Below are 21,571 nucleotides of genomic sequence, written 5' to 3' on the forward strand. Positions count from 1 at the left end.
ATTATTATTATTTAGAAGATGTATTAAATTCATTATAAACAAAATAAATCTATGTAATATATACAGAAGAAAATAAATACAAATCACAAATAAAATGAAAGGCAGCAGAAAGAAGAAAAAATCTTATAACATCTTCCCATTTTTATCCCAAAAATAATTAAAAAAACAATAGTAAAAAAGTAAATAAATAAAATAATGAGATAGCAAATGTGCTGGGTTTTTATTTGTTTATTTTTATTTTATTTGAGCTTTTATAGAGTAGTTTAGAACAGTATCTTGAGTATTTACATTTTTAGCGCGTATTTTCTAAGTTAAGTTAAAAGCAAGAAGACGGTGCGTGCGCGCGCTCCCGAGAGGGGGTGCATTTCCTGGAGGGGTGCTTAATTCGGCACAACACCTGTGTTCTGAAAATCTGTGCCACCTAAAACCTGAGCTACTGCGCATGCGCACATTATTTCACACAGGTATTCAGCGTCCGCCCGTGATTAAACGCTGCTGGCGGTGTTTCTCCTGGATTTAAGGTGAGTTTTGTGCTTTCATCTCATTATTTTTGCGTTTTATTGTGTTCTGGCCACAATTATTTAACGTTTTTGGTGTTTATGCTACGAAATTCGAGCTAAATATGAAATTAGCTGGAGTGTTTGTAACACGTGGAGGGTCAGACTGACCGCTAGTCTCTAAAGATTGTTTAGCGCCGTTTTACTGTTACAAACAGTGCTACGATAGAGTTTCTAGTGTTTTTATTGTATATTTAAAGGTATAAATACAAGAAAAGCACCTTATTAGAACATGCTCCGAACAGAAGTCGTATATGTTTTATACGTGTGCAGGCTAAATATCTGTATTAGGTAAAATGTTTATTTTATTTTATTTTTTTACAGTTTTAAAATGAACTTCTTAAAATAATTTGACATTATTTTTATTAAATGTCCATTTAAAATTCTGTAAAATTGAGGCAGGTGGTTTAATACACGCAGGGAAAACGATATTATCATAAAAACGCATGAAAAAAAAAAACAATAAATTGTGGGTGGGCGCATGCGCAGTGGAACGCCAGTGTTCTGTCGAGATATTCTACCCATCCATACGTGCTTTTTAAAGGTACTGCGCATGCTCCGACCTACACTTTTTAATTATTGCACGTGTTTTTATTTATATATATTAAATGTATTTTTAGTACAGTAAACAGCCTGTATTCGCTGTCATTGCACACAAGTGTAAATGTACATTAATAATAAATACAACAATTATTATATAAAAAAATACAAAAGCAGTTTGTAATGTCCTCTCATTGCCATAACTTTAAAATGATAGTGATTTATGCTATTCAAATATATTAACATACATCTACTGGGTCTATTATAGTGTTTTTTGTATTTGTACCGGAAAATATACACTAGGTTTGACAGGGTATATATCGACAGAACACACAGGGCCACTGTTTTAGTTTTTACATTTTTTATTGAAGTAAAATTACCAATTTTTTGTTTTCATGTATTCTTTTTTTGATTGTTACATATGTGTAAATGGCAGTTAATAATAATAATAATAATAATAATAATAATAATAATAATAAGCAATGTATAAAATGGGTATAATTAGTTATAAAAGTTATAAAAAAAAGAGTTATAATTACAAATATTAACTATTAACTGTATCATGATTTATTGATCCAGGCTTTTCAAATATCCTACTGAGAGTATTGGTATTTTTAAATGCATAAGGGGGTCATAAGTACAATGATTTCCAGTCATGAATAAAGGAAATAAACCCTTTACTGATGTAAAATTACTGTCTGTGTGTATCAGTATTGGCAGAACGTGACAATACTGGAGTTAGCTTCTTATTTAGCAGCGTCTTGTTCGGATTTTTGTTCCACCTTAAATACTTTTGCTGCAGTTACACGCGGCCGCCTGTAGAGGCCGCCTGTAGGCAACAGTGAAAATCAGCATTTAAGCAAAACTCTGTGTAAACACTGAATAAAATAACGCTCCAAGTTTAATTAAGACTTGATTATATTGTAGATAAAACAAGAATAAAAAAAATAATGTATTAAACCCCGCGGGAGGAATTAGACTGTTCCAGAAATATTATATACACGTGCAGTGTGTGTAGACATGCATCAGGTAGTTACGTGTGTCTATATAAAACTAAACTATATAATAAATATTAAAATAATAATAATGAAAATGTGAATGTCAGATGTAAGGTACAGTACCTCACTCTCTCAAAAGTCTAGAAGAACAGCAAATATTACTTTTGATATTTTGTATAATAAAAACAATGGAAATGTATGATGGTCAAATTGCACTTTGGGTCTAATTTCCAGAGCATTATCTTATTAGTTTTAAGCTGTCTTAAAAAAGGATTGTCAGCCTTAGGAAACAAAATATAAGAGTCTTAAAATCCTAAAAGAAGAATAGACATTAGTGTGTAATTTCCTTAGAATTATCCTGTGAACATAGCCTGTATTATGGTTAAATGTATGGTCAAATTGCACGTTGGGTCTAATCCTCAGGGCATTAACTCATCTTAATAATAGTAAAAATAATAATAATAATAATAATAATAATTTATTAATTAATATAGACAACTTTATTTTTAGCCTATCTCACATTCTCGCTCTATTTTTTTATTGTATATTATTACATTCTGGTATGAGGTATGTCTGTGTTTGGTGCCACTATTGCAGGGTTTATACATTTTTAAACCAAAACAAGTTTTTTTCTTTTTTAAATGACTTTTCCAGGCCATCAAGGCAAATTATTATGACCATACGATTTTTAAAACATCAGTGCAGACATGGACAAAAAAAAAGAAACTGAACTAAAACTATAATCAAAATTGATATATTATAGTAGGTCTAAAATAAATTAGATAAAATGTTGAAAATAAAAATGTGGATAAAATATTTAAAATTAAAATGTGTGTCAGATCCTGAGAGCTCCATTGTATGTAGAGCTAAATTACTGAATTAATCCAAAATAGATTTTTTTTTTACTTTCTGGGTATTTTTATTTTTCCCAAACTTATCCAGACCTGGAAATGGCTATTTTCAAATTCCACGACTTTTCCAGGTTTTTCATGAGCGCATGAACCCTGATATTATTATGTAAAAATGTGTATGATGCCATTTTGTTTATTTGCTTCATTTGGTTCATTAATAAAAAAAAGTTTTTTTGCTTAAATGCAGCTTTTTACTGCAGCAAACATTTAAGGTGGACCGGAACTCTATGATAACAGGTCAAAAGGTTAAAATGAATAAAATAAGCACTTCAATCATGTTTTAATCACGTTTTATTAAAAACAAAATTAATCTCACAATGATCAATATAGACTTGATAAGAGAAAAAAAAATAAAATAAAATCTGCTGCAAAAAATGGCAGATAAAGTGGATTTATTAGACAAAATAAACAGAGAAATGATTTAACAAAAACATGATTTATAAACTCATCAGAAAATAAGTGAAGAACTTTCATTCATCAAACGCTTTATTTTACCGAACTCAAAATAATAATAATGTAAATTTATTAAACTTAAAATAAGCTTATAACAAAAGTGCACAACCAGCCTTATACACACACACACACACACACACACACACACACACACACACACACACACACACACACAAATACTGGAGAACATACTGATCTTTCACAAATGAAAAATATCAAACAATATATTTTTTTAAAACCTTGTTCTCGTGTGTTTATATAATAAAATGATTTGATATTTGTGTAAATCTAGTTATTTCCAGATCAAATTGACTTTTAACCTCCTTTATTCTCTTTAATAATTATTATTATTGTAAATTTATAGGTGAATCATATCGCTCAGCTATTGATCACAGGTTTATTTTCATTAACAGGATAAATTACATTTTAAGATTTAAAGGGTTGCCTGAACTTTATATTTTACACCGCATTAAATACTGTAATAGAGTATTTAATATTAATCAAGTACATCTTTTTAATGTCACTTTATGGCACCCTGTTGTCATTGATGTCCAGCAAAAACCTTGTATCTGCATTATTGTTTAAGATTTTTGCATGTTATTTAATTTGGCATTTTCATTACTTTAGGATTGACCATTTTTTACTTTTCTGTAAAGTGGCCATAGAAAAGATACAAGGTTTTTGCATGACAACAATATTATATATATTATTATATATATTTTAATGCTCTGACAACATACAGTATCATTACTCTGAATGTATGAAAACATTTCAAATATTGAAAAGACAGAAAATCCTGAATACACTCAATAGTAGCAGCTGTTCCACTAAAATCACCCGGGCAGATCCAGACTGAAGTCTGATATCAAACGAGTGCAACCCTCAATACTAAAGGGAACATTTATTACAGCAGCTTTAAAATGCATAATGAGGGTGCAGAGCTGGTAAATATGTCTCGATTTATATTTTAGATATAATAATAACCATTGTCTGGACATTTCTCATTCCGTTCTTCACTGATTCTGATACTCTATATGGTTAAAAGTATTGAGACACGCCTACAGCAGCTTTAAGGAGGTTTAATTCTAAATATATGAGCATTAATATGGAGCTGTTCCTCTTTTGCAGCTCTAACTGCAGGTGAGGGGACGCTGCAGGTGAGGGGGACGCTGCAGGTGAGGGGGACGCTGCAGGTGAGGGGGACGCTGCAGGTGAGGGGGACGCTGCAGGTGAGGGGGACGCTGCAGGTGAGGGGGACGCTGCAGGTGAGGGGGACGCTGTGCTGCAGCTGAGGGGACGCTGCAGGTGAGGGGGACGCTGCAGGTGAGGGGGACGCTGCAGGTGAGGGGGACGCTGTGCTGCAGGTGAGGGGGACGCTGTGCTGCAGGTGAGGGGGACGCTGTGCTGCAGGTGAGGGGGACGCTGTGCTGCAGGTGAGGGGGACGCTGTGCTGCAGGTGAGGGGGACGCTGCAGGTGAGGGGGACGCTGCAGGTGAGGGGGACGCTGTGCTGCAGGTGAGGGGGACGCTGCAGGTGAGGGGGACGCTGTGCTGCAGGTGAGGGGGACGCTGCAGGTGAGGGGGACGCTGCAGGTGAGGGGGGCGCTGCAGGTGAGGGGGGCGCTGCAGGTGAGGGGGACGCTGCAGGTGAGGGGGACGCTGCAGGTGAGGGGGACGCTGCAGGTGAGGGGGACGCTGCAGGTGAGGGGGACGCTGCAGGTGAGGGGGACGCTGCAGGTGAGGGGGACGCTGTGCTGCAGGTGAGGGGGACGCTGCAGGTGAGGGGGACGCTGCAGGTGAGGGGGACGCTGCAGGTGAGGGGGACGCTGCAGGTGAGGGGGACGCTGCAGGTGAGGGGGACGCTGCAGGTGAGGGGGACGCTGCAGGTGAGGGGGACGCTGTGCTGCAGGTGTTGCATCAGCAGAACATTGGAGACTATAGTTAAGCAGGTAAAATGGTCCAAATCAGATTTTCTTACTAAATCCAATGTATTTTTAAATCTTTCACCCTGAATGATCTATAATCAGATTTTATCTGAACAGTTCTCTTCTAAATTTATTCAAATGCACAAAAGAGAAATGCTTCACTTGAAGTTTCTGTTTCATCTTTTCCAGCATCATAGGAGCTAAGAAGGAGATCCAGTGGTTAACAGCTGGGCTTAATGAAGAGACCACTTCAGTTTCTGAATCGGTTTTTAGAAACGGTATAAAATGATCTGAATGTTTATCTGGTTATCAGTAGAGTGGTGGATCTAGGATTTTTAGCAGTCACACCATGTTTAAACACATTAATGTAATTTTAAAAGCTTAAAAGTAATATTTTTGGAGTTAATTTTGTGCCAAAAGTTTTACACATTTTACAATTTAAATCTGCAACATTAAGAATTATAAGATATAAAACATAAAAAAATTATATATAAATTAAAATGATTTGCATTTGGTTAAATTTAGTTTGTTTCTATATGTTAGTGTAAAACTTTTGGCTCAAATTTCCCCATCAATTGTACATGCATATTAACTTATTTGAATGTGCATAAACAAAATGAGTGACGGGGCACTTCCGAGAACCAATCAGATTTCCGCCAGTGCATCAATATCATTTCCAGCACCGACATCCAGCTTTAAAGGTAAATGAAACGCAGCACTGGTGTACCCACATGTTCAGCGTTGGTGCTAAACTGGTATAGATCATTTTTTAAATATATATTTATATATTTTTTGTATGTAAACCAGGTTTATAATGATTTAGAGAAAAATGGCTGAAACAGAACATTTTACAGGAAACACAGGGGCTTATTTCAGTCACAACACATTAAAACCACCCGGTGTTGAGAGCAGGACACTAGTAGACAGACAGACAGACAGACAGACCCTCACAGACAGTCATGAGTTTAACAAAGCTTAGCTTTTTCTTAAGGAATATATTTTAACATCAGCTGTATATTTACAATCATTAACCACATATTTACCCTGAAAATAATTCTCAGTAAGGTGATCTGCTGCTAGCATGTACAAATGTACACTGTAGAAACACGGTAGCTTTCTCTCCTCGGTGCAGAATAATATTTTCACAGTTTAAATTGTGGGACAAGAAAAAACGGGCTGATTCACATCAGCTTATTGTTGTCTAGAACAAAACTAAAGGGGTTCTAGGCCGTGCTTTGTGTTTTATAAGGCCCACATCGTATTAACACAATAAATCGTCTCAGGAATAAAGTATCTCAGTACAGTACTGTAGAGAACCTGTAGCTGCAGAACAATCACATTCTGTCCACAGATAAAACGCAGAGACTCTTCTTTTTTCCTTCTCTGCTCGGATATGTTCAGGTGTTTTGCTGGTAGATCAGTTTGCTCCTGTATTAAAGCGTCAGTAGCAGGACACCCTGTGGTCTACAGGACTCAGTACCTGTTCTGATGCTCATAATGCCAGCGGTTAAAGTCAATGTTAAATGCTACAATACTACCAGACGCCATACCGGTGATCAGAGTCCTGAAACACAGAAGAAGAAGAAAAAACAGGTAAAAATTATATATGAGGGAGGAGGGGTAGAGGGATAGGAGGGAGGGAGGGATAGATTTGAGGGAGGGATAGGTAGGGAGGGAGGGATAGATAGGAGGGAGGGATAGGTAGGGAGGGTGGGATAGATAGGAGGGAGGGATAGGTAGGGAGGGTGGGATAGATAGGAGGGAGGGATAGGTAGGGAGGGAGGGATAGGGAGGGAGGGATAGATAGGAGGGAGGGATAGGTAGGGAGGGAGGGATAGATAGGAGGGAGGGATAGGTAGGGAGGGATAGATAGGAGGGAGGGATAGGTAGGGAGGGAGGGATAGGGAGGGAGGGAGGGATAGGTAGGGAGGGTGGGATAGATAGGAGGGAGGGTTATAACAAAACTCTCATGTTCTAATGTTCTACATAGCCATCCCATCCCTCTCTCCCATCCCTACCTCCCTTTCTATCCCTCCCTCCCTATCCCTCCCTCTCTATCCCATCCCTACCTCCCTTTCTCTCCCTCCCTCTCTCTCTATTCTACGAGTTTGATTTCTATCTAAAAACAGTAAGTAAATAAATCTCAGACCTCTGATCGTGTGAGAGATCCATGGCTCTGATTCCAGCGTCGCAGCCCGGATACACATACAGCTGTTTAAAATCACAGGCCTGCCACACCTCCACCACGCCGTTATCTCCTCCCGTCACCAGAGTCTGACCATCACTGCTCAGTAGGAGCGCCTGTACAGATACAGCACAACATAAACAGATTTCAGACTGATCTTTATATTTCATGTGTTGTTTCTGAGTAAATACTGTGTACTTAGAGAGTAAGAACAGTAATCAGGTGAGGTGTGGGTTTATTAACCATTAATATAAAACCTTGTAGTTTCTGTATTAATGAATACATTTTCTTTATAATCTCAGAATTCCTGATTCTGTTGAAGGTATATAAATATTATTGTATTTTAGACGTGACATTATAAACTATACATTTTATAATCCACCCTGAATGTTTAAAAGCATAAATCGAATACACTGGTGTTTAAAAGGTCTACTTATGTTATTATGTGTTTATTTTAATGTTGTGGTGTGTGAGCTCTTACTCGTGTGGAGTCGTTAATCTCCATCTGGGCGAGCAGTTTCCCGTTGATGCTGAAGTTGCAGAATTGGCCCCTCTCGTAGCAGATGATGCAGTGGCCCTCGCTGGAGACGGAGATGAGACGGGGGAGGCAGCAGTTATCTGGTCCCTCCAGAGCTCGGAGGAGATCCCCGGTTATGGTGTGGACCAGACACGGACCCTCTGCAGATATACAGCAACATACAATATACATTCAGGCACCAAATATACATGTACACATAAATATCATAAAGACAATAACTGTGTGTGTTTGTGCAGTTTTATGAGGAATCAATCTCGTATGTTTTTAAATCATTGCTTATTTTTAAAGTAATGGCATTTGTAAATGTTTCGTACTAAATTGTACTAAAAAATAAAATAACTTCAGTGGTCAGAGGTGTGATGCCATCGCCCACAAGAAAGAAAATACTCTTATAATCTCCTTATTCACTTCTGCTAGATAAAGTTAAGTCCTGTTTAAAATCAGGGTGAAACTTGGGCATTGTTCTCATATCTCTCAACATCCTTTTGTTTTGGTCTTAATAATCACACTACTACTACAATACACTACATTACATTTTTAAGCGATTGACAATACTAGAAAAGTGTAATTTAATTATTTCAATGTAATGTTTTTTTTTTAAATTACTCTTAAAACTGAAATGCATAAAGCAATATGCGTAGGAAAATTATTATAAATATTTGATGATTTTTTTTCTTAATAAAGCACCACAAACACTGTGCTCACTGTTTGTCCCAACAAAATCCAGAAAGATGTCATGGTCTCTCATGGTGACAGTATGAAAATTACTTATGTCAGCTGTTAAATAAATAATTACACTGTGGGAGAATTATTATTGTTTTTTGTATTTTTTTGGTCACAATTTAGAAAAAGGTATCGACAGAAGGTATCGACGGTATCAAATTGAAAGTACTGTATAGGTACCGGTATACAACAGTTTTAGAAGTGGATTCCTCATCTTATTTATTCTTTACTGACCTTTGGCACCACTGATGACCAGGCCGAGCTCGGCACACACCGACACACACACGACCTCATAGTCGTGACCGGTGAGAACTGCACGCGGTGCTGGATAATCACCTGCAGAACACAACAGAAACATATTAAATATACTATACTATAAAATCAGAAATTCAGTTAGAGTACTGCGGAAAATCTTTAGGTAGTTAAAATGATCATGAATGCGTTTCCCAAAAACTGCAATAACTCATACTTTTGACTTATTGTTAATTAAAAAAAGAGTGTTTCCCAAACCCTAACGTAACTGAAGTACTACATAAACTGGGTCACAAATAAACGAGTAACCCGACCCAGTCCTTATTCTACAAGTACTTCTTTATATTATTTGTTAATAAAACACGAATTTGTGAAAAAAATACAAATATCATTAATAAATGTATGGTCATGTATAGAGTCTAGTAACATCTGTATTTCTGTATTTTAATGCTAGGAGGGTAAAATCCTGGCTTTAGTATTTTTCCATTGTGTTTCAAAAGTTGAAAATGAAAAAGCCGTGTTAAGGTCCGTGAAAAGCATCTGCTGTGAAGGTTGGAGCGTCTTCATTAATACTCCAGCAGGGTCTGAGTAAAGGTGACGGGGCTGCCTCTAGTTTAACATGGAGAGTCGGCTGATTGATGAGGCGGAAGAAAGAGGTGAGCTGAGGGCATTTTAGGATCTGCCCGCGGGAAACTGCAGCCGCAGCTGAAACACGACAGATCAGTACAGCAGTCCTCAGAGTAATGTTTAGTAAATATGCGCGGGTCAGTCTGTGGAAGGCACCAGTAACCAGGATAAGACAGATAAACACTTCAAAAATGAGGAGCGTTTTTAGAATTTTAGATTAAAAAGATAAAATGTCTATATAAAATCACGATTACTCCATTTTAAAAATCGCATTAAATCTGCATTTTAGGATCCGCCCGCGAAAAACTGCACCTGCAGCTGAAACACAGCAGATCAATACAGCAGCTCCAACCCAGAGAAGTAAAATATATGTATTTTTACATAAAGAGGAAAACAAAACATTCCCTTATTATATATTATATATTACCTTATCCTATTAACATGGTTCACAAGCATTAAATACAATTAATTAAAATAAGTAACTGTTTTTTACGTCTATTGGATTGGAAGCCTATAACACATTATTATTTTATTAATTTTTTATTTTAGATTTGATATTGACCTTTTTGTTCACAAACCATCCCTAAATGTGCACTGTGGAAGGATTGAGGTTGAAAAGAAAGCCAAAGCTGATCTTTTTTAACTGAATGTTTCCAATAAAGTGTCCTGATGGTTCACTACTTTAGAAACTACTTTTTTTTTTTTTTTTAGAAAAGCATTAAAAGTTTAACATTAGTTTAATGAACACAGAGGTCATTAGAGTGAACACACAGTACTTTTTTTAACAGACACAGAAATCAATGTGAATCTGAGTTCACTGCTCGTCTAGATAACTCTGCTGGTTCTGATCGATCCGGATCCCCGGACCCCCGATGTCTCCGCCGGAGCGCCGGTGCGCCGGGAGAGATGGGCGAGGTCAGGTCCAGCTCACTTTCCCCACAAAAGATTCAATCAGCCCGAGCCCCCTGAGCCCCGCGGGTCCCCGAGAGCGCGCCAACACAATTAGAAGGTGTAAATTGGACCCGGCTGGCGGGGACCCGGTGCGGGGGACAGGGACGTATTTTAATCAGCGTACATTTTTAAGATGCGCTGGGGTTTTGTCCTGGAACTGCGAAATCAATTTCCTCGCTGTGTCACGGTGCCATGTGTGAGGGGGGGGTGGAGCTGATGTGGACGGATGCTGAATATTCATGGAGGCTCTGACTCGGCCCTGCTGACCTCAACTCAGACACATGCGAAATTAAAGCTCCAGGAAACGCTCGCCGACCAGCTACAGATACAGATACAGTATCCCTCAGAGACACCCGCAAGAGACAAGGACACATCTACAGAAATAAACATATTCAGCTCTGTAAAAAATGAAGAGAGCACTTCAGTTTCTGAATCAGTTTCTCTGATTTTGCTATTTATAGGTTTATATTTGAGTAAAATGAACATTGTTGTTTTATTCTATAAACTACAGACAACATTTCTCCCAAATTACAAATAAAAATATTCTCATTTAGAGCATTTATTTACAGAAAATGAGAAATGACTGAAATAACAAAAAAGATGCAGAGCTTTCAGACCTCAAATAATGCAAAGAAAACAAGTTCATATTCATAAAGTTTTAAGAGTTCAGAAATAATCAATATTTGGTGGAATAATCCTGGTTTTTAATCACAGTTTTTTTTCCTACATCTTGGCATCATGTTCTCCTCCACCAGTCTTACACACTGCTTTTGGATAACTTTATGCTGCTTTACTCCTGGTGTAAAAATTCAAGCAGTTCAGTTTGGTGGTTTGATGGTTTGTGATCATCCATCTTCCTCTTGATTATATTCCAGAGGTTTTTAATTTGGTAAAATCAAAGAAACTCATCATTTTTAAGTGGTCTCTCATTTTTTTTCCAGAGCTGTATACACACACACACACACATATATATATATATATATATATATATTCTGCCACAAGCCTGAACGGGGCTGTTTTGTACTGATACAGTAAATACATAGTAAATGCACTATTTCGGAACAACTTATGGCAACGTAAGTATATTTCAGCTGGAATTAAGCTATATTTAAATACAATATAAAAGCATTAGATTGTGCTTTTTCCATATTTTTCAAGTTCTGTGAATTTTAGTAGATTTAAGTATGTGTGTTTTTTAATACAGTTGAAGTATTTTTTACATGTACTAATTTTGCATATTGATGCACACAATGTGTACACCTAATTCATATAATACACTAAAGTGCACTTTAAGCAGTATTTAGTGTCACTATATATATATATATATAGAAGAGAGACAGTAGAAACTCTTTAAACAGCTTGGACTTTAAAATATAAGACAGTGTTCAATCTCACTAACAAGATAGTACCTCACAACTTATACAGATTTGGGTGACCCAGAGCTGTCACAATTGAGGTTTACAATCTGCTGCCCCATTACTTACATCTTTACACAGTAGTAAGTTAATGTTAGTTTTTATGATTCATTTAAAGACATTGAAGAGGTTTTATAGAGTCTGCTTTGTTTCACATCTTTAAAAAACTAAATTATAATGAACATTTAATGGATATTGGAGAGTTAAATGAGTTAAATGACTAATAAGTAACTGCGCTGTTGTTTTCTTTCTTAGAAATCTTATAAAGTCCTCTCTTGTCCACATTAATTTAGTTAAAAGATAATAATTCAGCCTAAAATACACATAATAAGGGTCATATATACATACAGCAGCTAAAATGTGAACAAGCTGAGGGTGATGTCTGGAAGGGAAACCTGTAAGCTTATACATAAAACCTGCAAAACAATATTTTGTTATAAAATAAATATGTTATTCTTTATAATACAAAAGAAGTCACAGTTCTTGCGTTCACCACTAGAGTGCACTGTTACTTTCCTAATAAAGCTCACTGTCTGGACGCCCTATACACTAAAGACATCTGGATACTATTACTATAATTATTATAAATACTCATGTTAGTACAAATATTTTCATTTTCCTTTTTAAGGCAATTTAAATAATTAGGAAACTTACAAATTCAATAAAAATGTATTTGTGTGGTTATATCATTTATTAGGAACATTATATAACACTAATACTCAGTATAGCCTGTGCCTCTATTGTTTTCAAAACAAAAAAGGCTTATATTTTATGATGACTATCACACCATCAATCCCTGCAGATATTTTTAACCAGCCTTTACGCTCTCAAACTATCATTCTCTCATTTAAGTGTTGTACTGGATTCAGATTCAGTGATGAGTAATGGACAGTAAAAACTTAAAACACGAAGTTATTATAATTAATTTGTCCAACAATTCTACATACACACTTGAGTTAGAAGCCAATAAAATGTTGATATCTTCTAATTTTTAATTCCTTTTTATTTATTATTTTTATATAAAAACCTTCACTGTAAGCCAGGATAAATTTAATTAACTTAAATTGTTTGAGGAAACTGGTGCCTTAACATTTTAAAGTAGTGTTTAGTTAAATAGACTAAAAACTTTTAACTAATACGCCTACATTTTAAGTTTATTTTAACAATGTTTTAATGTTTTGTTATAATTCTACTTTGAATGTTATGGTATTGGGAATAAAACAGATTTGTATTTAGTCTACTCTTTGATTGCATTTAAGTAAAATACTGATCTGAAATACTCAGAAAACTAGATTCAGAAATAAAACGCTATACTGAGTGAACAGTACAGTATATCAGCCCAGAAACACAGAGCCTATTTAGTTAATCATCATAATATATAATCTACTCTACAAGTTTATCTAAGGTAGGGAGGGGGAGTGACTACACACTGATGGTGAGTGTCTGTCAGACACAAGAGGACACACCCAGTATGCAAATAGATTGTGCCAGAAGCCAGTTTTGCTGTTTCCCCGGGGTTTGAGATCTCAAGGTGATGCCCTGCATTGTTTAATATCACCATATATATATATATAGTCGAAAAAAGCGATATATACATATATATATATATTACACTTGCAAATTTGTAAATTTTTCCCAGTATCATGCAGCTCTACTGTGGATCGAGGAATGTTAAGTGCCTGAACAGCACTGAAAATCTACTGGGCCTAAAAACCCGTAAAAGCAGAATGTAAGAAATATTATCAGCAGACAGCAGGGCAGCAGCGTACGCCATCACTCTCCACACCACGCAAATAACTTCAGCTACACTTAATAATTCAAAGCAATACTCATAAGAATAATTAATCCACTTCTGGAAGGTGCAAAATAAGCAGTAGTGAGAGAGAGAGAGAGAGAGAGAGAGAGAGAATATCACGGGAGCTGAGCTTCTTTCTCCTCCAACAACAGGAGGGCAGAGCTGCGTCTTGCTAATTGGAGGCAGTGGAGCTGAAATACTTAATTAACTGTCTGAAGCTTTACTGTAGTTAATTAGAGAACACTCACACCTAAACCAGAGCTCCTGACACCCGCCAACACCACAGCATCCACACGTGTGCAGCACACGCTCAGCACACGCGCACACTCATTTATATATAACCCCCCCCCCCATGTGGTAAAAACAGCCAAACATACGAGAACATGCATTCAAATCTCACGCATTAAAGAAACAAACAAGGATTATAATATTTTCTGTAGTAACATTATCAGAACATGATCAGGATCATCAGGTATTAAGAAAATGTGTTGTGTGCCACAGCCATGGAAACGGATGAGCTGGTTATTTTTCTGCTGAACAGGTAATCACTGAGCTTCAGTAAGGTTGCTGATCACATCTGGGTAATTTACTAACCACCACTAACATGGTAGAGACACGCATTTTGGACACTAGATTCGTACATGATGCCAAGATGCATGAAAAAAAACTGTGATTAAAAACCTCCAGGATTATTCCACCAAATATTGATTATTTCTGAACTCTTAAAACTTTATGAATATGAACTTGTTTTCTTTGCATTATTTGAGGTCTGAAATGTCTGTAGTTTATAGAATAAAACCAAAATTTTCATTTTACTCAAACATAAACCTATAAATAGCAAAATCAGAGAGTGGTCACTTAATTATTTCCAGAGCTGTATATTAATGCTGTCAATGTTAAGCTACAATAAATGCCCAGTATTTCACTTTAACACTCATCACTGATCTCATTTTGCTCATCTTTTAGCCGAGAGACAGTAGTAGAGATAACATCCATTTACTACATCTCTTTAACTGCGCTCTTTTATACTCAGAAAATTCAGTTCTAATTCAGAAATCCTTACAACCAAGCTGAGATGTTCATAATAATAAAGTAAAAAAGTTTCCTCTATACTATACATATGTTTTGTCCACATAGTTCTAAAGTTCTTACACAACAACACAACTGCATGCAGGGCTTGTTTGCAAGTGGTTTAGGGAGTGATCGTGATTCACAATGAACAAAACAAACAAAACTGAAACAGGGTTGACAGAAGTGGGTGTGTATTTATGGAAAACAGTGACTTCCAGTGTTCAAAAATAATGAGGCTAAAATTTGACACCAATTACGGTCTCGGTTGATTGACTACATCTGGGGGAAGTACACGGAAAATTGTGTAATTAGAAAGTTTCTGTCAAAGCCATGCTTAAAGAAGTAAAATGTGTTGGTGTGTGTCAGATTTCCTGTTGTTGAGGTGGCTGTAGTTTTTATACTCACTGTTATTGGGGTTATCTCCTATAATGTGGTGTCGGCCGCTCCAGTACCACAGCAGTAGCGTAGCGTCTCTGGATCCAGAGACGATGTAGCAGTCCCCCCCGATATACGACTCAGAACGAGCTAAACACGTCACCACATCCCAGTGACCGAACACGATCTGCGTCAGCTTACCTGCAGCACAGAAACACAGCAATACACACAGTTACACAATCTATAATCATAATGAATGTAATAAAGTACATACAGATCTGAAAAAAATAAGAGAGCACTTAAAACCTCTGGAATATAATCAAGAGGAAGATGGATGATCACAAACCATCAAACCACCAAACTGAACTGCTTGAATTTTTGCACCAGGAGAAAAGCAGCATAAAGTTATCCAAAAGCAGTGTGTAAGACTGGTGGAGGAGAACATGATGCCAAGATGCATGAAAAAAAAAACTGTGATTAAAAACCAACCAGGATTATTCCATCAAATATTGATTATTTCTGAACTCTTAAAACTTTATGAATATGAACTTGTTTTCTTTGCATTATTTGAGGTCTGAAAGCTCTGCATCTTTTTTGTTATTTCAGTCATTTCTCATTTTCTGTAAATAAATGCTCTAAATGAGAATATTTTTATTTGTAATTTGGGAGAAATGTTGTCTGTAGTTTATAGAATAAAACAACAATGTTCATTTTACTCAAACATAAACCTATAAATAGCAGTTTTAAAGTTAGAAAATCAGGATTTTTAGTCTTTCTGTAGATTATAAATGTGTATATTAGTTTGGCAGATACGTAGTACATGTGTAATATGAGATATCGGCATCATCCCAGAATTCCCGCATTGGTGCATTGCTAATCTCTGTAATTGTTAAATGTGCTATACCAGTCTCTGAGGAGTAGACGCGGAAACTCTTGTCCCAGAAGCCGCACACCAGGATGTACCGGTTGTCTGCAGTTACCACGAAACACTGGGAGTTGATCTGGATGCTCTGGTCCACCAGGTCTGTGATCTGCCTCTTATTCGTCCCTGCGTTATTCGCTAAAACATCAAAACAAAACAAAGAAATGTAAAGAAGTTACGATGCTTACCTACCTACCTATACCTGCATCAGGTGAGGACTTGGACAGTTAATACTCACCAATCAGGGAGTCCATTTCAATAGGCAGGTGATGGGACTGTTCTAATGAGTAACCCGGAGCTCCACGCAGACCTGCGAGAGACACACACATAACATTACCATATTTTTTTATGCACTGTATTATAAGGCGCATTTTAATAGACAGTATAAGGAACTTCTAATTCAGCAGGTCTCTCCGCTGGGTGGTGGAGGAGTAGCTAACTAAGTAAAGTAAAGTAAAGCTAAGCATAGTAAACAAAACCGTAATAAAAAAAAAATATATATATATATATACTTTCTTTTAAAATCAAACGAGTGCTGGATTTTAATCTACACAGATTTCTCTCCTGAAAACTGTTTATTGAAGAACCGTGTGTGTTGCATGTTGTCCTTTTTATCCAAAGCCACAACACACACACACACAACAGGCAGTCATGCCCCACATACACACACACCAGGCCAAGGCCATTCCCTCTGACCCCTCTGTGTCTGAGGGGGGCCTTTCAGAAACCCACCACCACCATTTCCATGACACCTATTGATTTCTCTGTTAAGTGTCAGACCAGCCAGAGCTGTGACACCCCTGAGGCCGGCCCACAGGCCAGAGGGGGCCAATCTGGACCCATTTCAGGCCAGAGGGGGCCGTTCTGGAGCCATTTCAGGCCTGGTGGCCCTATTCTGTTCGCTGGGCAGAGCAGCTGAAGCTGGGTTTCTGCAGCTGTGGCCATTAGTGGAGCAGGGCGGCCGGGCCGTTACGTCTGGCGCTGACATCACAGCCCGTCGCCGTGACAGCCGGGGAGGTGTGGGGAGAAAAGCTTGGCCGTCATTGGCTAATTTGGCTTGTAACTAAGGCTCTACTCCTTTGACCTACAGGTGAGGCCACTTCCTGAGGAGGGGCTAGGGTGGGCAACACTCGGCCAAGTAGGAACATGTGGAGTGGAGGTGTTAAGGTGTGTGTGTGTGTGTATTAGGTGTGTGTGTGTGTATTAGGTGTGTGTGTATTAGGTGTGTGTGTGTGTGTAGTATTAATAGTTTAAAAATAAGCTGCAGGTATGCCTGGTTTCCTAGGTTTTATGTAGGAAACAGTAGTGGGTGGGCTGTGTATGTGTAACTGTTACTATGTGTGTGTTTATATGTGTGTGTGTGTGTGTGTGTGTGTGTGTGTGTATGTGAGAACACTTTATGACCATATATTTTTGTTTCCTTTCATTCATAAAGCTGCATGCCTATGTAAGTGTTATACCAACTAAGGCTGACACAGTCCAGCCACTGAAACACTGGAGCGCACCACATAAACCCACTAATCTGCAACACCACAGAACGTTAGTGAGTGGAAAAAGCTCATATTGCATATGAAGCATTTGTGTTGGCACATTCAGTGTGAAATACTCATACAATGCCAGTCAAGGGTGGCTGTTATCATAAAATAAAAATATATATAAATAAACTACAAATAAATAGGGTAGAAAAAAGAGAATTTGTATTTTTCCTGAAATCCTTATACAATTGTTTCTATGGTCCGGATCAGTTATTGAGTTTGTTTACTCGTCGCATAAATATATTAAATAAATATGGTGAGAAGAAATTGTGTTCCAGTGTGTATATCTGTATATCTGTGCAGTGTGAAGCTGCTTTAATACAAAACGCTGAAGATTTGCTGCTGTGCTTTAAAAACACAGTGTTTTCAATGAAACGTTCAGCGCAGATGTAGTAAGTAAGTCATGCGAGCAGTGAACGCTGCACATACCGCGCTCAGTGTTTAAACAGAATGGAGCAGCAGAGACAGCGTTTGTTCATAGCTGAACAAAAAAAAATAAAAATTGCTCCTGGGCTCCCCCTACAGGTGGGCAGTGTAATTTATTAACAGTGACCCCTTGTGGACAATCTTCAGCCTGCTAAATGTGTGCGAGTGAGTGAGTGAGTTATGAGACAAATCTATAAATAAGTTGATTCTTATTACATCCCAATAAGACCTAAATCAAATCAATCAAAATAATTATTTAAATCAAAGATCTGTCCACACTCACCCACGGTGTTGTGCCAGCGGTTGACGGCGAAGAGCCGGCTACAGGTTACGGTGACGGCGGCGGGCATGGCCAGGTGGGGCAGCGTGTTGGCGGCTACGTGGGTAACCGGGGAGTTAGAGGGAAACTTCAGGACCATGATCACGTCCTGCTGCATCTGCTCCTTAAACATGAGCGGACTCTGCGGAAGGAAACACTGATGAAGAGACAGAGCACAGGGAGGAAAGAGGGAGGGAGCATGAAGGTGGAGGGAGAGAAGGAAGGATACAGAGAGAAAGGTCATTAAAACCACTGTTTACATCCAATAATACTGCTAGCTCCAGCTCCGAGCACCGCCATCACTGTACTGATTATAACAGACATATATATATATATATATATATATATATATATATATATATATATATATATATACACATACATACATATATATATACATAGTCAACGCATAGCGTATGTATGAGATAAAAACAGTGTTTTTAATAAGCTTCTTCTGCACTTTTTAAGTTATTAATGCCTCGTTTTAAATATCAGGACTCTCTGGATTCTAGTAAGGAGGTGTGGAGCTACTTTGAGCTGGATAACGGTGTAAAAAGTGATTTATCAGAGTAAATTATGCCCCGTATCTCCCAGTCTGAAGGGTGTTTGTTGGATAAACTGTTACAATTTCTGGATCTCTGAACGCTGTGGGAGAGCGGAGGTGTGCTATTCATCAAAGATAAGAACTTTTTATCATGTTTTACTACAATAAAAGTATATTTTACACCGGATTTGAGATGATGAGATAGCGTCTGAATTCACTCATGTTTCACCCCTACCTAGTGAACTACATAGTGTAGGAGTAGGGAGCTTGACCTGCTCACCTAAACCAGCTCAGTATGAGCAGCTAAAGCAGCTAAAGCAGACCAGGGTGCTTTTATTGTGGCGGGACAGCTGTTAGAAGCAGTACCTGTCAGTCAAGTGAACACAAACACAACTCAAACCACCACCTACACCACCAACCCATAATTCCCCATCATTCACAGGGACCGGGCAGGATCCCATCTGCTGGGAGTGAGCACAGCACCAGTTAAGCAGTCTCACTGGGCTCTGTGTGAGCGTGGGGGGGTGTTATAACATGTTATAAGGTAAGGGGCAAAGTTCAGAACACAAATGATCTCAGTACTGCTTCAAGATGTTTCAGAAAGCTGCTGAATAACACAGCTGTGCTCATGTGTGGAGCTCAGAGTTATAGCAGGAGCAGATTGTTTAGCGAGAAATAGAAAGAAAATAGAAATAAAGACACTGGCTGATAATGAACTGTGCTGATGATTTCTTTATTCTTATTTAATTACTTTTATTTAAGCGCATGCTGTGACATTTCACTGTATACAGAATCTTTATTTTATTAGAATGCATGCTTTAAAATAGTGTTTCTCAGACTTGTTCCTGGAGAAACAACATATTCTAGTATATTATGAGACACTATAAGGAACTTCTAATTCAGCTTCTGTTTATTTACAGTAAGCTTAAATTTCCAAATTTCTCCAGAACTAAGGCTGGACCATTGGTATTAGCGAAAACTGCTAGCAATGAGCGTCTAATGCTGCCCAACAACAACACACTGAGAATACTCAAAAGGTATTTTAGATACTTTAGACAGAACTGTTGTTTATTTTAGACATTTATATGAAGAATATGGGATACTTTAAAGCTAAATTATAGCAGTTTAATGTCTGAAAATGTATTTTAATACAGATGTTCTGCACATCTCCCAGTCATTTTATTATTATAAATGAATCCAGGGACATGCAGATGTGTATGCTTGTCAATTAAAACAATAAAGGTTATATTACTAATCTAAGCTTTTTATTTAGATTAAAGGTTTAGGGAGATCACAAGTCAGGAGTGCAGACTGAGGAGCAACACGGCCACTAGGGAGCGCTGTTCTCTCAGGAGTGTGTCACTCAGACAGTGAACTGTGCACAAGTATGTAAAGATTATGTGTGTGTGTGTGTGTGTTGATCTTTTCCCATGATTTTTGGCATGCCAGTGTATAAGGAAGCTAAGCTGCAAAAATATAATAACCCGTCTTAAACTGGACGTTATAAATACCAGTTGATTTTTAATATTCATCAATATTGTCTTAATTAGCTTAGCCCCACCCCTTTAAATTAAATATGTATAAAGTGTATTTCAGCTCACCTGATTTTTTAATAATAAAAAATTAGAATGAAAAATAGTTATGAAGAAATTACTGGTAAAAAGGAATATTTGGGATCATAGTAGAACTGATAACAGTTCATTTATTCTGTTGTCCTAAGGAATCATATTTGTCATCATGATTTATACTTTTAAAGGGCCCATATTCCACATAATTTTGGTGTATTCTTATTTCCGGAAGCCCACTAGTGGATTAATGAACCCAAATATAATTTTTTTAATGATTATTTTCCATTTCAACTATTTTTCTCTAGAATTAAACAGGTTGTATTCATTTTCTGTGTTTATTAAAACTTATTTTCTGCATGTCAAATGATCCCCTTATTGCACCTTATTAAAAAGCAGGTGAGCTGAAACACACTTTATACATATTCAGTGTAAAGGGGCGGGGCTAAGCTAATGTAGGCTGAATAGATGAACATGAAAATCAACTGGTATTTATAACATCCAGTTTAAAACTGGTCATTATTTTTAAATATTGTTCAGGTAATTCTGGTCAATTCTAGCCAGACACCACCGGTCACAATCATAGTTATTCACTGCACTGTCCACTTTGGATGGTAAGTCCCAGTACACATTACACTGTAGATTGTTAAGGAAATCTCCATCCATCTGACACCAACTTTTAGGCCTTAGGCTCTAACGGCTGTTTCATGATTTCTGACGTGAGTTTATGGTTTGTATGGAAAAGGGGCTGCGTATGAATTAATACTGATTTAAAACATGCTGAAACTATAAATATGTTCTGTAGAAAAATAAAATAAAATTATAATAATTGTATAATTCTGCTTTTGTGCTACAGGCCCTTTAAGAGCCGGGTCAGGGGCTACCTGAGTTTCTCTGACGCTACATCTGCTCCAGAGGTCTCTGCGGTTTCCAGTGTGGTTTATT

General features: G+C 37.4%; 1 protein-coding gene and 1 long non-coding RNA gene across 6 annotated transcripts in view; one reads left to right on the top strand and one right to left on the bottom strand.

The window, feature by feature from the left end:
- Positions 1 to 4,080: 4,080 nt before the first annotated feature.
- Positions 4,081 to 5,857, top strand: LOC125782571 (uncharacterized). Its single transcript, XR_007425284.1, has 2 exons — positions 4,081 to 4,616; positions 5,196 to 5,857. It is a non-coding gene; the product is annotated as an uncharacterized LOC125782571 (long non-coding RNA).
- Positions 5,858 to 6,343: 486 nt separating this feature from the next.
- Positions 6,344 to 21,571, bottom strand: part of nbeab (neurobeachin b) — a 301,773-nt gene continuing 286,545 nt past the window's right edge. For 3 of the 5 annotated variants that reach the window (XM_049466931.1, XM_049466934.1, XM_022668764.2), the window contains 8 exons: positions 18,482 to 18,674; positions 16,476 to 16,547; positions 16,220 to 16,375; positions 15,346 to 15,516; positions 9,064 to 9,165; positions 8,050 to 8,246; positions 7,533 to 7,684; positions 6,344 to 6,947 (listed from right to left, as the gene is read on the bottom strand). In XM_049466931.1, coding sequence (XP_049322888.1) covers positions 6,857 to 6,947; positions 7,533 to 7,684; positions 8,050 to 8,246; positions 9,064 to 9,165; positions 15,346 to 15,516; positions 16,220 to 16,375; positions 16,476 to 16,547; positions 18,482 to 18,674 — 1,134 coding nt within the window. In that variant the 3' untranslated portion in view covers positions 6,344 to 6,856. Of the gene's footprint in view, positions 6,948 to 7,532; positions 7,685 to 8,049; positions 8,247 to 9,063; positions 9,166 to 9,207; positions 9,787 to 15,345; positions 15,517 to 16,219; positions 16,376 to 16,475; positions 16,548 to 18,481; positions 18,675 to 21,571 lie in introns of those variants that run through there. The other 2 variants (XM_049466932.1, XM_049466933.1) reach the window with 2 other exon arrangements.

This window comes from Astyanax mexicanus, chromosome 18 (genome assembly GCF_023375975.1).
Source record: "Astyanax mexicanus isolate ESR-SI-001 chromosome 18, AstMex3_surface, whole genome shotgun sequence".
Lineage (NCBI taxonomy): Eukaryota > Metazoa > Chordata > Actinopteri > Characiformes > Acestrorhamphidae > Astyanax > Astyanax mexicanus.